The 17,474-nt window shown below is 34.8% G+C and overlaps 1 protein-coding gene across 1 annotated transcript in view; it reads left to right on the forward strand.

The window, feature by feature from the left end:
- The window catches only part of LOC135207939 (uncharacterized), a 370,968-nt gene that overhangs the window by 290,143 nt on the left and 63,351 nt on the right, over nt 1-17,474 (forward strand). The window contains 3 exon segments of the mRNA XM_064239912.1: nt 1,112-1,207; nt 6,685-6,868; nt 11,868-11,992. Of these exon segments, the coding sequence (XP_064095982.1) occupies nt 1,112-1,207; nt 6,685-6,868; nt 11,868-11,992 (405 nt within the window).

Genomic DNA, 17,474 nt, shown 5'->3' on the forward strand with positions numbered 1-17,474 from the left:
CATTGAATGACCTTCCCTTATGCAGATTCATTTAGGGAAAAAGGGTGGTGTTCATTATTTATGGCTTCTCAGGCATTCTGTATTTATTATTTATCTGTTTATCTACTGTCAGACATTTGACGTTTATTCACCTGATTTTTTTTTTTAAGTTTTGAGTCATGACTTTTATTTGGGCTGGTAACTGAATTGAGTCATATTTTCATGCAAGCCTTGCATTGAACTTTTTATTGCATGTTTATTTCTTTTGCAATTGAATTTTATGTATTGAAAAAAAAAAGATTAATGATTAATTCCATATGACTGTTAACGATGGTTCTACGTGTCAAAAATTAATGCAAAATTAGTTTTAATTATGAATTTAATGAATTTAATAAACAGAACGCACTTTACGTGAATAGATGAGACTTTAAAATTGAGACTTTTTTTTTCCAGTCGGATTTCTAAGAAATAAATAAATAAATAAATAAACAAACGGGAAGTTCTTGATTAACAAATATACAATAAAAAGTTTTAATAACAATCTGCACTGGGGTTCATAAGCTGTCCCCTATTAAATATAAACAAAAGCACATATGTTTTTGGCCAGCTATATACTGTGGATCAACGTGGTCTGATCACTATGTGATCATATCTCGATTGGGCTTTTAATGTTTTAAATAGCAAATGTGGAAAAGTAATAATACTTTTGCTGTGGGTGATGTTTCTTGTGTTTGATTTATAAACGTCAGATGGTTTATATCATATGAAGCTTTTGGTTGTATTATTATTATTATTGTTATTATTATTCGAATGAATATAAAGTGAGCCTTCTCCCCCGTCTCTCTCTCTTTCTTGCATCGCCCTCCTATCTCTCTCTCTCTCTATAGAAACAGAAATCTCTTAAAATAAAAAAAGAGAGACAGATTTGTAAACATCTGAAGGTTTATGTAGTAAGAAACATACTATTATTATTATTATTATTATTATTATTATTATTATTATTATTATTATTATTATTGTTGTTGTTGTTGTTGGTGGTGTTGCTATTATTCAAGGGAGACTTCGCCCTCTCTCCGCCTCTTAAAGATAAAGATAAAAAGAGAGAAAACTAATTCGACTTCACTTCTTGCAGGGAAAACACTGTGTGAGGCGTGTGGAAAGAAGTGCTCCGGGGAAGTTCTGCGCGTGCAGGAGAAGTACTTCCATATCAACTGCTTCAAGTGTCACAGTAAGTATCTATTCTCTCTCTCTCTCTCTCTCTCTCTCTCTCTCTCTCTGATTGGTGATGCTGAAGTTTGTACGCTCTTGCTGTGTCTGGGATGATGTTGAAGAATTTCTGAGTTAATCAGAGGGTTTATTCTCTCTCTCTCTCTCTCTCTCTCTCTCTCTCTCTCTCTCTCTCTTGGATGACTTGTATTTAATTTTATATTCTCTGTCTACATGAGGCTGAAAGATTTCTACTGTACTTATTCTCTCTCTCTCTCTCTCTCTCTCTCTCTCTCTCTCTCTCTCTCTCTCTCTCTCTCTCTCTCTCTCTCTCTCTCTCCTTGATGACATTGAGATTTACAATATCTCTCTATGATGTTGAAGTGTCTATATTCATTATAGTTCTCTCTCTCTCTCTCTCTCTCTCATTAAAGTTGACTCGCAATGATTTTATGTTTCGTCCATCCCAAGGACTATCAACACTTCACAACCTGTGGGTCGTTTCCATATTAGGACGGAAGGCGGTGAAAGTCTTGTTGGTTATATCCGAAGAGGAAAAAGGAATGTCGAGCCTTTTTCACCCGAGTGTTTGTGCTCTTGCGTGCGCACGCGCAAGCGAATACCTATTTTTTGTGTGTTCGTGTTTGGGTCGAGGCTTCGTGTCTGCACAGTGCCGTGCCTTTTGATTTTAAGGCGTCAGAATTATGGAGCCATTTTAGGGTCAGGTTTTGTCATTTGGTGATTCATCTTGATGATAAAGTTATTAATTTTTTTTGATGGTGAATTTTCTTATGAACTTCTTAAGTGATTTTCCCAGACTTCGTATTTTTCATGTTCTCGGAAATTAATCCTGGAAACTGATGATGTTTTACATTTAAAAAAAGAAGTAATGGTGTTATATACATGTTCTCAGAATTAATCCTGAAAACTGATGATGTTTTTATTTAAAAAAAAAAAAGTAATATACATGTCCTATTCAGTATCAAAAGTCATGCTTAGTTCTGTACCTCAGTCTTGTGAACTTATTAATAGATTTTTCCCAGATGTCTTATTTTTCCAATATGTCATATTTTTCCAATATGTCTTATTTTCTTATTTTTACCAGATGGCTTATTTTTTCCCCAGATGTCTTAATTTTCCCAGATGTCTTATTTTTTCCCCAATGTCTTATTTTTCCCAGATGTCTTATTTTTTCCCAGATGTCTTAATTTTCCAAGATGTCTTATTTTCCTAGAGGTCTTATTTTTCCAAGATGTCTTATTTTTCAAGATTTCTTATTTTTCCTAAATGTCTTATTTTTCCCAGATGTCTTAATTTTCCAAGATGTCTTATTTTTAACAGATGTCTTATTTTTCCCAGATGTCTTATTTTTCCATGATGTTTTATTTTTACCAGATGTCTTATTTTTCCATGATGTTTTATTTTTCCCAGATGTCTTATTTTTCCATGATGTTTTATTTTTACCAGATGTCTTATTTTTCCAAGATGTCTTATTTTTCAAGATTTCTTATTTTTCCTAAATGTCTTATTTTTCCCAGATGTCTTATTTTTAACAGATGTCTTATTTTTAACAGATGTCTTATTTTTCCCAGATGTTTTATTTTCTTATTTTTACCAGATGTCTTATTTTTCCAAGATCTCTTATTTCAGACTCAGGAAAACTTTTCTGAAAAATATCACGAATTCTAATCTTAAAAAAAAAAAAAAAATCTTATTAATGTTTTATACATATCCTTCTCATCCTGAAAAGTCCTATTTAGCCCAACACTTAGCCTTCACTTGAGACGCAAGGCTCCTTGGCAAGGCTCTAACCATGAATGACGTTGCAATTACCACCGGACGAGCAGGAATTCGTCTTGTTTCCACAGCTGCTGCCTGGCACGTTGTTTCTCTGGGTCTCTGCACGTGCGCTGAGGCTCTCTCGAGATTCCTGGAAATTCTTAGCATATTAAGATTTAAATGCCCGAAGGGGGTGGGGGAGGGGGGGGAGAAGAACCCTCTCTCTTAATTATGCAGGTTGTCAGTCAGTCTGCGTACGTAGTGCCCATCTGATTACGGGCCCGTTGGAATGAGGGATATTCTCCTGAAAAGTTCGTCGGTTACCCCTTTTCTTTAAAGGGTATTTTTGTGTGTTTTCAAGGGTTATTAGATGCGAAAGATTGAGTGTTTGTTTGTTTTTGTTTTTTTCAATGGTATTTTGTGTTTTTAAGGGTTATTAGATGCAAAAGATTGAGTGTGTATTTTTTTCCATGGGTATCTTGTGTGTTTTTTAAGGGTTATTAGATGCAAAAGATTAGTTTTTTTTCTTTTTAAGTGACATTAAGGAACGGCTATGCATTTTTAAGTGACATTAAGGACGGCTATGCAGGATTACTTGTTGACATACAGATTTAATTTGTTTTCTATAATTTTTATTTTTTACCTGATAAAACATTTTTTTTGAAAGCCTTTTAAACCCTTTCAGTGACCATAAAAAACAACTTTGCCTTCGTAAACCAGTGTCATATACATTATCCTTTTAAACCCTAGAAATCCTTAACTTGTCAAGATACAACTAACATAGTAAAGGACTCTTATATACAGTAGAATGCTTTCAGTAGGCGGTTGGACGGCTAGAATAAAGACGATATGCTTGTGAATCCCACCTGTATGTCAGAGAGAGATCTGCTATTGCGTAGTTTGCCTATGCCCTATGAACTATAAAGCTATAAGGACAGGGGAGATAGGAGCTCTGCAGTGCTTACAGAGCAGGTGAAGTTCTGGTTCTAAGCTCGGGAGCTCTGTGAATGTTCACATCCTCTGAGGAAGAGTTTGGGATGAAAATTTAATCGTTTCCATTGTTACGCATTCCTGTGGTATTTCCAAGTCAGCAGATCGTTAATGGCTGCTGTTGATTATGAATGAGAAAAATGCGTAAATATAATGCATAATGATTGTCTCTTGTTATATAGCATAGCCTCTCGGTAACCCTTGCTTTCTCCAAAGGACGAGCAGTTGATTGCACGTCATTTATGAGGCATATATGCAATGTATGTATGTTTTTCATAAGCAATCTTAGTCCTGCCATATTCTGTTCATTTATCCTCCAAGATGTCGAATTCATTTCTTGCTTTCTTTTATTTTCTTCGATGACTGGAGCTCATCCATAAGCCAAAATCTCTCTCTCTCTCTCTCTCTCTCTCTCTCTCTCTCTCTCTCTCTCTCTCTCTCTCTCTCTCTCTCTCTCTCTCTCTCTGGATAAAGGTGTTCGGTTTGCAGTCCTGTCAAACCGCCCAAGAAACTAATGAAATGAGGCCTTAAACGAATAACGCAACCGAAGAGGTTCCCGGAGGAGTGATGGTATTTGATTGACATTTAAGACTCTGTAAGAGAGTCCCTCCCGTGATTGCCAGGGAGGAGTTACTAGATTAAAAGCAGCAGGGATTTTAAGAACTGACTGTGGGAGTTGGATATTTAGAAAAAAAAATCAATTTCCATTGTGTTTTTACGTAAGTAAACGACGTTTTTTTTTTATAGAAAGACGTAACGAGTTTTCTTTATGTTTTAAGAGAAAGAAAACCACGGCTTTTGAGAAAAAAGTAAATAATTTCCTTTAAGTTTTATAAGAAAGAAAGACCTTGGGTTTTGAGAAAATGGTAATTAATTTCCTTTATGCCTTAGAAGAAAGAAAAACACGGAGTTTGGGAAAAAAAAGTAACTAATTTCCATATTGTTTTAGAAGAAAGAAAAACCACGGATTTTGAGTATATATTCCTCGGTAAGTTTTTGCGTTAATGCCGTCTAGTACTGAAACAAAGCCAAAGGAATTTAATGGGATTATTTCAATTCCATATCAAGGGAAGTTTTGTATTGAAAAGCCAGATTACACAAATCAACCAATTAATTATTAAAATCGGACGTCATCCTTAGCATTTTATAAGGATATTTTCAATGTAAATTTATGTTATTAATGATAACATTTCTGTCCGCTCAGCCTTGACAGAAACAAGAGTTAAAATGGTAGAACCGAGAAGGAAGCGTTTGAACCGTCTCTTTAAAAAATAGATTATTTAAATCGGGAAAAACAAAAGCAAACAAAGGATTTAAAGTAGAATTGCACATAACTGATCCAACGTTGACTCATAAAATTGACGTTATTGTTCTCTTAAAATTAAACACCGTATTCTTTCTTTTGAGAGCATTATATTGGACGTGTCAGAATTGCCATGTAATGCAATAAAACAATGAGAGACGTTGCGACATCTATTCGAGGCCCTATACTCTAGCAATTGTCAAAATTACCCAGCGGGCGCATCCTACGAACCAAGGGACATTCTCGCTTAGCGAAAACTGTGGAAATAATACCAGCATCTCGGGACATTAAGAGCCATTTCCTGCGACGACGCCATCCCTCAGAAATGCCCTTCCTCCTCCCCCTCCTCTTATTGTCGTCGCCGCTTATTAAAGGCTTCAAGAAAATGCCCGTTTAACTCCGGAATTGGCGCTTCGTAAAGTTCAGAGGGTCGTTTCTTAGTCAGCGTGGGACACAAAGAGGTGCTGCCCTGCGTAGAGATAGATGTGGGCAGCAGCAGCAGCAGCTCGTGTCGTGGGCATTTATCCTCTTGTTACATCCTTGAGGAGGGCCAGCTGTGTTGTTATACACTTGGCCCAGTTACCATGACGTATGGCTCTAGATGAAGGGAAGTTTTTACTTAATAACTGGGGCTGGTGGTGCATAGTTTTGTCCTCTCGTCTTCTTGGTCGTCGAGTCTGGTGGCTCTTTTGTTAAGAGGTGTTTCCTAAATTGCTGGTTTGGAATTTTTATGGTGTGACGTAACATAGGTCTCATGGTCTGTTTTGCCTTGTTGTGGTTTAAGTTAAACCGTAAGACACTTTTCATTTATTTAATATTGGTAGGACATGTATATGAAATGCATTGATATTTGCTAATTATTCAGCGAAGTTTCTTTATTTAAATAGTAATGGACACGTGTATGAAATGCATTGGTCATTGCTAATTAGCTGTTTTAAGGGAGAAAGCCATTGCATATGTACCTAGGTCGTATCAGGAACTGAAACTCAAAATGGTTTTGTAATGATCTGGTAAAGTAAATTGATGATTTCTTTATTTGCAAGCTGAATGCCTGTAATGGTTAATCAACTTTTTCGCATTCGTCATTAAATATAGGGAAAATTTTGTTGCCTTTCAGTAGCTAGTGAACCACAAGAAAGTTGTTGATAGAGACAGTTATGATCATATGTATCACGATTATTTTCAGTGAGGTTGCTCATTTCCACCATATTGCATATGATTTAGATGCATAACAAGATGGCTTTCAAAAGATCATTACAAAATTTATTGTTTATAGTTACTTGCACCGAAACAATATTGTGTTTAAGTTTACTTCACTGAAAACAATCTCGTGTTTACATTTTATTTATGACTATTGTTGGTTTACTTATTGATGTTTGTCCTGTAGTACCATAACCTCGATTCTAATGACTACGAAACTTTTCCAGGCTGCAAGAAGTCATTAGCACAAGGAGGATTCTTCACGAAAGAGAAAGACTATTTCTGTACCGAATGCTACCAAAAGAACTTTGGTCAACGATGCGCCACCTGTGGCCTCTACGTCGAAGGGGAAGTTGTCTCTGCCCTCGGTAACACCTACCATCAGAAATGCTTCACTTGCGCACGATGCAGGTAATTGTTGGTCTGATTTTCAGGGTGATGTTACCGCAGGTAACTTTGTGCTGAAGGTGGGATCGTTGCATTGTTTACATTTAATCATTATTGGAGGTTTTCAGGGCTGATGTTACTGGATTAACAATGCAGAGGATGGGAACTTGGTGGACTTTAACCTATGTTGTTTACTTTCATTATAGGTCACGTGTACTGCAGATGAAAATGCTGATATAGACCTAGTGGGTAGAAAACCTTTCAGTTTGTAAGGTTAGGTTAGGATTTGAGTCATTTTTTATACTCTGTTGACGTGGGTATAATCTAGTAAATTTTTAATTGTTTTTGGAGATTTCTTTAAAGCAGAGAATTATCAGAAGTGGAACCATGTCAGGTAAAGATATTTTCCTAGGCAGCATATAATGTTTTGTGGCAAATAGTAGTCAATTGAAAAATAAGTTTAGGAGAAATGCTTTGAAGAGTGGTAATGTATAGCTAGCTATCAGTATTAATGTTGATACTTGTTTTCATAGTGTGCTGGTTAAAATTATCGTTGAAAGAAGCACAGTCGTGGTGTTATAAATTGAGGTATTCTTTTATGTCTGAAAATAAGTGTTAATCGTTTGCAGTATTACCTAACCTATCCACCAAAGTCAGTGGTGTTGTTTGAATATAAACCATGAAGAATGTGATTTTAATTACTGTATCACAATTACCTAGCTATTGAGCCTGTCTAGTCAACATAGATAACAATGTGTTGCGTCTTGTTTTTATGAATTGCATTATTTTGCCCAGCAGTGTCTTGTTTAAGATTTATGTGGTAGGTTAACGTGAAGTTCATTTTCAGTAGACTGTTTGTACTCAGAAAAGGGGTATATGGTTACACATTACATTTTAGAATGTTTATGTGCCTTTGAACTTTTATTATTTTTTATATTAAGTGACTAGGTAGGCTGATGTGACCCAGACTATTTCTCAAGCTTGAAAGGTGTTATAAAAAAATAAACTCATGGAATATGACTTTATACTGCATGATATTATTACTCTGTGAATGCAACGTGACTAATTGTAGTTGGTTTTTAGACTGTACAGTGTAGACCAAGCGTCATGAACCTACCCCTGCCATTATTATTGTGATTTGAAGAGAAATTTTGGAGACAACTAGGATTTTACAGTAGTATTGTAATAATATAGCTAATGGCAAATGATGGAGCATAGCTTAAGAAAATGGTTATTTATCTTTCGGTAACTTTTTACATTTGAACCATCCTTATTGTGGATTACTATTGTATTTCATTTTCAATGCATTTTATAGTCATACACTTACTTTTCATACAAGTATTCATTGCTGGACTGTTGATGTTTAATTTCCAAATGAATATTCCCATGAAGAGATGGTTCTCACAGGAAATTAAGACAAGGCAGTCAATGCCACTTTTATCCTGAAATTAATTCATGAAGAGTAAGCCACTAATGCAGAAGACATTCACACCTTCAGCTGCTTTATACAAAGCTCATTATCACCATTTTTACCATACTGTACCTTTATCATGAAGGTGCACATACCCTTGCTTCTGAATATTAAAGCTGTTTAATTCTAGCACTTCTGCCTTTGTGAAATAAACAATTTCTAAGCTTCCTCCTCCTCCTCTTCCATCCTTCTGTAGCTTATTAGTCTAACATACTTTTTCTGCTGTATTTATGTCTTGAATTTACCATTTTTTATCATTTGCCAAATATAGATGAGTGTAAGTTTTGTCACTGTTCCCATACGTTATTAAACTATAACTTGCATCATTTCTTATCACTGTTACCATAGCTAATGCTCTTGTCATTGATCCTGTACTCTTCTTTCCTGTTTGCCTATACTTGTTTTGTAAAAATGTTTTTAGCTTATAAGTAGAAAACTTTCATTTGATGTTCAAATTCTAACCTTATCATACAGTGGCTTTTCAATGGAAGCAGAGTAGAAAGGCAAATGATGGTTAAATTTTGGTCAAATATGTAATATGCATTCAGCTGTCACTTAATCAAGTAATTTACATCTTGTAAGTAAAGCAGTAGTGTGTTGTAAATTTTCTCATTTAAGATACACATCCGTATTGCCTTTCAAAAAAAGTATCCTTTAGTAGGTCAAGTAAGAGATATCACAAGGGACAGTGACCTCAAGATTGCGTGTCATGCCTCTCATTCATCATGAGAAAGTCCTGTAAATTTGCATAATTTTTTATGGTTATCATGTATTGTAGTAGCAAAGAACAGCTGCTTGGAATACTTATCTCTGAATTGAGGAAAACTAGAGAAAGCTCTCCCTGTGGGGTGTGAATTCAAGATGATCTGACCTTTAGTGTAAAGGAGGTTTAGTTTCATCGTCTGACTGTACAGCATAATGCTGATAAAAACAGGAATTGACTAACAAGTTAAGCACTATAAAGAAAAACTTTGCATGTAGTAGTTGACCTGACTTGTGTGGAGTTGTTAATGTTGATGTCCTAGTTTTGTATCTTGTATTATTGTAGTGTGTGATATTTTTATATTCTCAAGTGGAAATATTTTTTTATATTTCTTTTTCTTTTAGCTAGATTCACACTGCAGTTTGTGCTTTGTTCCTTTTAGTGTTCATTTGTTAAAATTTATCTTCTTAAATCACTTGAAAGCGGCAAAGTTGCACAAACTGAAAGATGCTGTTTGTAGTATCCTTGTAAACAACATTAGCGGATAATAGAGGGCTTTTTAGATAACTTTAATTATGCATGGTGTGCTGAAATCAGCCCAGCATTATCAGAGCTAATCTAACTGTAGAGACTATTCTGCTTTCGGACTCCAATTTTTTGCAAATTACAGTTGTTCACTTTTTTATTTCTGAAATTAATATTTCTGTTCATCCTTCATCCTATATTATTTACCTGGTATAAAGTGTGCTAAAACTTATAGTTTCTTGCTTGTATCTTTTACCGGTAAATGTTTAGGCATTGATGGACATTTACCAATAAATTTTGATGTACGTTCTTTACTTATTAAGTGCTTAATTTGATATATACCAGAAGGCGTTTAGAATATTTCAGTATATGAACTCAATAGACTTGGGGAACTAAGAGCCAAAAGGCTTACCTGCATGTGAAATGTGTTTAGAAGGATCAAGTCCAATCATTTGCTGTTAATTGACTTACACCGTACTATGATTTTTCAAAATTTTGTGATGTTTATGTAACTGATGAGGGCTTAATAACCTCAAGAGGCTTTTAATACAATGCTGTATCGTGTATTTGTGCAGCTCTAGCTAAAAATCATATTATGATATTCATTCTTGTATCACTGCACTCTGTCTTTAGATTACTGAGCATCCGTAATTTCAGTCTCTTTCCATTTAGTTGTTCTTATCTTTGTCTTTCTCCAATTTTCTCTCTAGATTTGATAACAAATTGTTCAGGCAAGCCCTGTGATGGTCTTGGAATGAGACTTTGTGACCTTGTTAATCTATTGCATTTTAGAAAAATAAATTTTATAATAATATTTATCATGAAATCTCTCTCTGTGCACAGTATATTTTAACAGAAGTGTTTCTCTTAGCTTTGTGTACAGTACAGTGAAAAGATGACAGAAAATATGTTATTCCAGTGTATTAGAAAGTAAAGTGATATTTGTATATTCTGTTGTAAAAGCAGCACAGTAGTACTATGTACCTATTTTTCTCAGAGTGGAAGGAAAGTGTTTAAGCATGCTTAATGTAAAACATCTATCCTTTCCTCCAGCTCTGTTAATTCTGTGGAACCTGAATATACTCAACAAGAGATTTAATATTTTACTGTGTAAAATTTTGCATCATAAAGATTTTATTGGAGTATCATACAAGTACATTGGTGAATTAATATAGAGCAAGATGTAAAAATCTCATATGTGAAACATGGTAGAATTGCATGTGAGTGGCTTATTTGTTAGCCAGTGCTTTTTGCTCAAGTATAACTTGGTTTTATCTGGTGGACTAAGTGCTTGATGGGTCCTATTATAAAGATAAAATACGTATAAGTGAAGCTGCTTGTATACCAGAACACTATGTAGTGTTTTGTACTCATTTTGTATGGTCATCTTTGATTTTTACTGAGCTCATTTCTTTTCCACCATGATGAGCAATGTTACAAATAGGTGATTTCCATTTAAGAACTTTAATTTTCTAAGGACATCAAAGTTGTAACCATACCTAATGTTTTTTTTATAATTTCAACAGTTCATTACTTGTTGTGACTTTTGTAGTACATTTTGTTTCCAGTACATAATCAACCTGAATTTTGAATTGATTCTTTGGGGGCTATAACCTAAAGTCTAATAGTATGTTAATTTCTCACGACTAAAATTTTCAAACATTGTAATGCATTTGAGAATTACTTTAAATCTGTTATCATTCTAGGAAGCCCACATGATTCAATCCTATGATTATTGTTACTACCATTATAAATCAGTTTAACAAGCCATATGAGTAGGGTTTGGCAAAAGGAATATGTATTCTTGAATGAGATGTTACACTTACTGAAGTGTAGGAGGACTAATTACTGTACAGGAACACAAGACCTGTATTGTGGCTTTTCTGATTTTAATTGATGTGACATGTCTAATTGTAAATTTAGTTTACATTGATATGATTAATAAGCAGTGGTTATATAATTTCCTTATTAACATATTCATATTAACCACATTATATAACCACTGAATATGTTTAGAAAAAAATAATCATATGTAGGATATTTTTTACAGCACAATTTAAAGACTAATTTTTTGGATATTGTTTACATACCACAAGTATTTTAACACTGAATCCAATAAATTGGTTAAAGTATTGGATGAATGTTTATGAAATACTTTTCTAGGATGGCATAAAATCTTATTGAAAATTATTTGAAAACAATTCCTATCAAATTACATGTGTGTAAGTTACAATAATAAATTCATTTCAGATTCCAGTAATAGACTGGACTTTGAACTTTGTTAAATAGTGAAAATAATGCTTTGTTTATCTTGCAAATTGCAGACAGCCATTCCCAACGGGTGAAAGGGTGACCTACACTGGCAGTGACTGCCTTTGCCAACGATGCCTGCACATACCCATAGTAGATTCCCAGTCACCCAGTCGGTCACCAACTGCCGGAGGGCCAAGTGAGTACAATGAGTTTTTCCTTGTTTTTTTTATTTACTTGGGTCTTTTACTATATTTCACTGCTACATTATATTTCCTTCCGTTTATCTTTGTAACTTCCTTCCTTCGTCTTATTGTGTCGCTGCCTCGCAGTACTATTATGGTTGATATGTATACAACACCAAGAAATATGTAACAATATTCTATTCATTTCTGTTATATTCAGCAGCAGTTTTTATTACTAATATTTTCCAGTGTACAGATGTTTGACAGAGATCGTTATGAAATTAACAGTAATTTTTTTCCATACTTTTGTACATTTCTGGTTGTGGTGAGTTTGATGTAAATTTTTCCCCCCATTCCTTAGAGGTTTCCACACTTTTGAGGCTTGATGCCAAAAGTTTCAACTTATGTTGCCATACAGTAGTCGAAAACGCATACAAATGTGGATTTTTCTAACGAGATACTCATGTTTGGTAACATGATATTGGATATGGTCCAAAGAGAATATATCTGTGCACCATTATGTTTTTGGTTGATGTATTTGTCCAACCAGATCCACATTCATTTGGATAAAAGCACTCTGTCGTATAAAGTCTAGTCCGAGTTTCTGATTTTTGAAAATGGCTTTCATATGAAGTTAATATTTTCTCCTTTTGAATTCAGCTTTAGATCCCTCACAATCATCAGAAAACTTCTTTAGATAAAACTTTAATTATTTAGTTGTATTGGTCAGTGGAGCTTATATCCATCAAAATATATGTAAAATTATTTTAGGGTGGCCTTTAATAACCATTGTAAGGAAGCATTTAGGTTAGCTGATATGCATATTAATTGTTTTAGGTATTTTTGTGCAGTACGTTCAACTTTGAAACTGATAGTAAATAATGAAAACTTTTCTTAGTGTTAATCCAGCTAAAGAGGTGCCAGCGACTGGCTTTTAGTGACATCTCATCACTATTCAAATATCCATATTTTGTTGATTTGATGATGCTACTAGTTAACTACTAAATGGCTAAAAACGTAATGGCTCCTGATACTGTACTCAGAAAACCTTACTAATGGTTTAGTAAATTATGCCATAGTCTTTTATGCTGACCACCTGGTCAACTCGGAAAATAGTTAAAGCATAGTTAAAGGTATCGTGGATAACTTCTGAGGTATTTATTTATTCATTTATTTTTTAGTCCATAAATTTCCCCTCTTGGTTAAAACCTTGTGAAGCTACCATACCAGATATTATTGTCATGACATCGTAACTCCATTTTATGAATCATAAGTAGGTTTCATAAATATCTCCCAAATGGCTATATTAGTTTTTAATGGTAGTGGTATTTTTTGGACAACACTTCATTTTAGAGACTCATATTTTTGCTGCATTTACCAGCATTTGTGGGTCATATTGCTGGTTCGTTATGATTTATGAAAGCTGTGAAATCTTTAGTGTCAGCTGATTATATGTTCACCCACATTTGCTCTCTTTACATTGCTCGATGCCTGCATTATACAAAATATTTGAAGGAACTTCGAATACATATACATTCTTTATTTAAGATGGGGCGAAACTTTTAATTAGTCTCATTTCAGTTTTGAATCGTAATTACAATAAATTCATCGTGAAGAATCATTTTATTCATTACACGGACAGTCCTTTGAAATACCCAAGTTGAACGTAATTAGAGTTTTGAATGTTAATGGGTGCAATTACAGCTTCGAATGTAATTCAACACACTTTCTCCATTATTCCTTTGAAACAGCGTGATTTAAAATTAATTTGTAACTCCAAACAAATTCCATATCATTGCTAAATGCAATGATAATTTTGTATTTTTTATACTAGAACACGAAAATCATGTTTTGAATTTATTTCTCTTAGTCATTTCTTGTATTATGTAGGACTGTTGTCTGTAATTTGCGTCTTCAGATTTCTGAAAACTGAAAACCAAATCTACGAAATGTAGTTTTTTTTTTTATTTCGGCTATATGAAAGCTTTTACCAAATGCTGTTCGTCAAATTGAGCTAATTGGCAATGATGATAATTTTTTTATATGATTTCTCAAAATAAGTTGTGAATGAGCTGTTGACTCACTCAAACACGAAATCGAGTGAATGTTGCGAATGTTGGTAACGTATTTAGATTACAGTATGTCCGCTTAATAAGGGTTTCTCTTATAATTCTTCAAACGAAAAAGTATTCTAAGAAGTGTCACGCCAACCGAAAGTTAAGAATGTGAAATCTGGCGTCTGGTTAAAGTACTTTTAAGGCAATTTGAGGAATTACTTTGTCACGAAAGTATTTCTTGGACCTTTTTGATCGTTTGGTTATTCATATTCAGGAGAGAAAATCTGTTACAGTTTTTATTTATTTATATAATTATTTATTTTATTGTTGAACAAAATTTAAACCACGTTTTTTCCCAAACATTTGATTTTGCGTTAAAGTAGGCGTTAATTCATAGGTAATTTTTTTTATGGCTATCACCATTTGAAGCACATGTCTTGCTTTATCCAGATTTGTCAAGTCATTTGCAGTTCTATCAAGAACTCTCTCTCTCTCTCTCTCTCTCTCTCTCTCTCCTCTCTCTCTCTCTCTCTCTCTCTCTCTCTCTCTCTCTCTTTGTGTACATTATATTAAACAAAATCACCGATGATTTATACAAATTTTATTTATCAGCTGCTTCTAATAATGTTTGCATTTCCTCATAGTTACAGAATCTATACAGTTACAGAGTTACAGGAGTGGGCTAATACACGCTATTTACATATCCACCGTATTTTTGCAATTGAATTAACTTCTGTCTGTCATGAAGTAAACATAAAGGATCCTTAAAAAAAAAAATCTTCCGGCATTCGAAACTTAGCAAGGAAATGAATGATGAACTTGACATAACAGTCCCGTTTACGCGATTGGTTGATTCATTGCATAATTAACCCAAAGTCAACGCCAGTTTGTGTGTAGGGGTGGTGGTGGTACGCTTCGCTGACACTCGGATTCACAAACAGAGGCCAGGAACCGAATGATGATTCGCCTTCTGCAGCTGCGTCTTTGTTTACAGTTTCAACTCGTTCCTCCTCCTCCTCCTCCTCCTCCTCCTCCTTCCTTCCTTTTCCTCCCCTCCTTTTTATAGAATTTAAATTAATCCTAAACCTCCTCCTTTTTCTAATGCTTGTTTAGAGAATAAATTAACCTCCCTACATCTCTTTTTTTCTTTCTGCTTCTTACCATAGATAAATTAACAAATCCTCCCCTCCCTCCTCCTCCTTCAATCTCCTCCTCCTCCATCCTCCTCCTTCCTCCTCCTCCTTTTCCTTTCCTCTTCTCTTCCGCCTCCTCATCCTCCTCCTCCTTTTCGTTCTTCTTCTTCCGTTTTATTAGAATAAGTTTTTATCTTAACCAAGAACCGTGTAATGACGTTTAGGAAGTCCTCACAGAAACAGCCGTGCACGTAAACATCTGCTGGACCTTAATTATTATGAAGATGATCGTCAAATCGTTCTCTGTCATGAAGATCTTACCATGAAATATGACGTGAAAGTCACGAATCGTATATTGGGAGATTATTGACGAACCGTGAATTTTTTTTTTTATATATGAATTACATTCTGGAATATTGATGACTGGTTTTAGAAATCTTCAATTGGGTGGTATCTCATCGCGTCTGATACGTATTGAGCTTTTTATTTATTTATAGAGTTTTTTTTAATGATATTGAACTTTTTCTTTAAATAACTTCAGTCGTGACAGCGTGGGAAAGTCTCCCACGGACTTCCGTTAGTCAAGATGACAGCTTTTCAAGCTGTTTCTTAGGCAAGAGTTTGCAAATTGTTCATTTAGTGATTTGTGTATTTCATTATTGTTCCATAGGCATTGTTTTCCATTGTGAATACTTTTACTGTATTCGATTTTTTGGTGATGTCAGTGCGGTATTTGATTATTACAAGTGATTGAAAAACTAGAGAGATATACACAGTATCTTAAATATATATTATATCTATATATATAATATAATAGTATATATATATATATATATATATGTGTGTGTGTGTGTATATCATATTATTTTGTCCTGTGTGTATTGAACTTAAGACTTGATGATTTTCAACCTTTTTGGCAGTCGAGTCTTAATTTAATTCCGTCTTGCAATGTGCACCACAGTGGTCGTTCGTGACTTGATTGAATATGAATGTACCATTTCACAAGAGTAGCCAAGTGTAGCACAGTGACGTTTCTCTCTCTCTCTCTCTCTCTCTCTCTCTCTCTCTCTCTCTCTCTCTCTCTCTCTCTCTCTCTTTGTCGTTGAGTTCTGGTACAAAATATTCGTTGAACTTAAAATTATCATTATATATTTAGATTCACAGATCTTTTGTTTGAATATTTTAAGATAGGTGTCTCCAATTTGTAAAGGGTTTTCCTCTCGTCGAAGATTATCAAATCCTTATCGAGGTATTTTAACTGTTAGTAGTCCTAGAAACTGCGATGATTTTATTTATTTCAAAGAATATGGTGTTCATTAGTAAGAAGTGAAAGGTGGTAAAGGGAAATACAAATAAACTAATAAACAGATAACAACTTATCAAAATGCAAGGAGAACAACATTATCATTGAAGGATAACCACCGTATAATCAGTAACATCCAGTCTACCCGCGCCCCATAGAAAACGGGATGAGGCAGAACCAGCCGTATCCAGTTGTCGTGACGGAAAACGGGAAGTCGCAGAACACTTCCTCTAATTTGCGTAGCCAGGCGTAGCCCCCTGGTCACTCAAGGGATAAGGCCATTCACGCCCGGTTCTCAGGTATGACCGTTTCCTGCAGCGTCGTCTGGTGTCGTGGTTACCTCTCTCTCTCTCTCTCTCTCTCTCTCTTCTCTCTTTTGGGGGGGTGGGGGGATGTTCCTGTATAGTAAGAAATATGACCTCTTCCTCCAGCGTCGTCTGGTGTCGTGGTTACTCTCTCTCTCTCTCTCTCTCTCTTTATAGTCAGAAATGGAACTTTCTTCTAAACAGTTTAATATGATTCTGTAAAGGACGTAATATCATCTTCAGGTCAAAACCAGCACGTTTTTATCTATAACTGTCAAACTTTTGACGTTTGTAAACGATAGAGTTACAAGGATTAGGATGTCTCTAAGACTTGATAGTCCATCCGAGGAGACATCGTGTGCTCACTTATCTGTAGGAGCAGGCTTTACTGTGCATTCACAGTGTCCTAATGATTTTGTCTAGCTTTTCTTTTAAACTCTTCCGCACTGTTGCTGTTTAAAACTTCTGGTGGCAGTTTATTCCACGTGTCACATTTCTTGTATGTAAAGAAGTTCCCAAAATGGAATGTGTTGTATCTCTTCAAGTTCTAGTATTTATCCATTATTTCTTGTCTGGTTTTCGTTTAATGTAAATAGGTTACTGTCTACTTTTGTTTTGCCTTTCAGTATTTTAAATGTTTCTATTAGTTGCCCTCGCAATCGTCGTGTTTCTAAGCCATACATGTTCAGGCTCTCTAG

This window comes from Macrobrachium nipponense, chromosome 34, assembly GCF_015104395.2.
Source record: "Macrobrachium nipponense isolate FS-2020 chromosome 34, ASM1510439v2, whole genome shotgun sequence".
Taxonomy (NCBI): Eukaryota; Metazoa; Arthropoda; class Malacostraca; order Decapoda; family Palaemonidae; genus Macrobrachium; species Macrobrachium nipponense.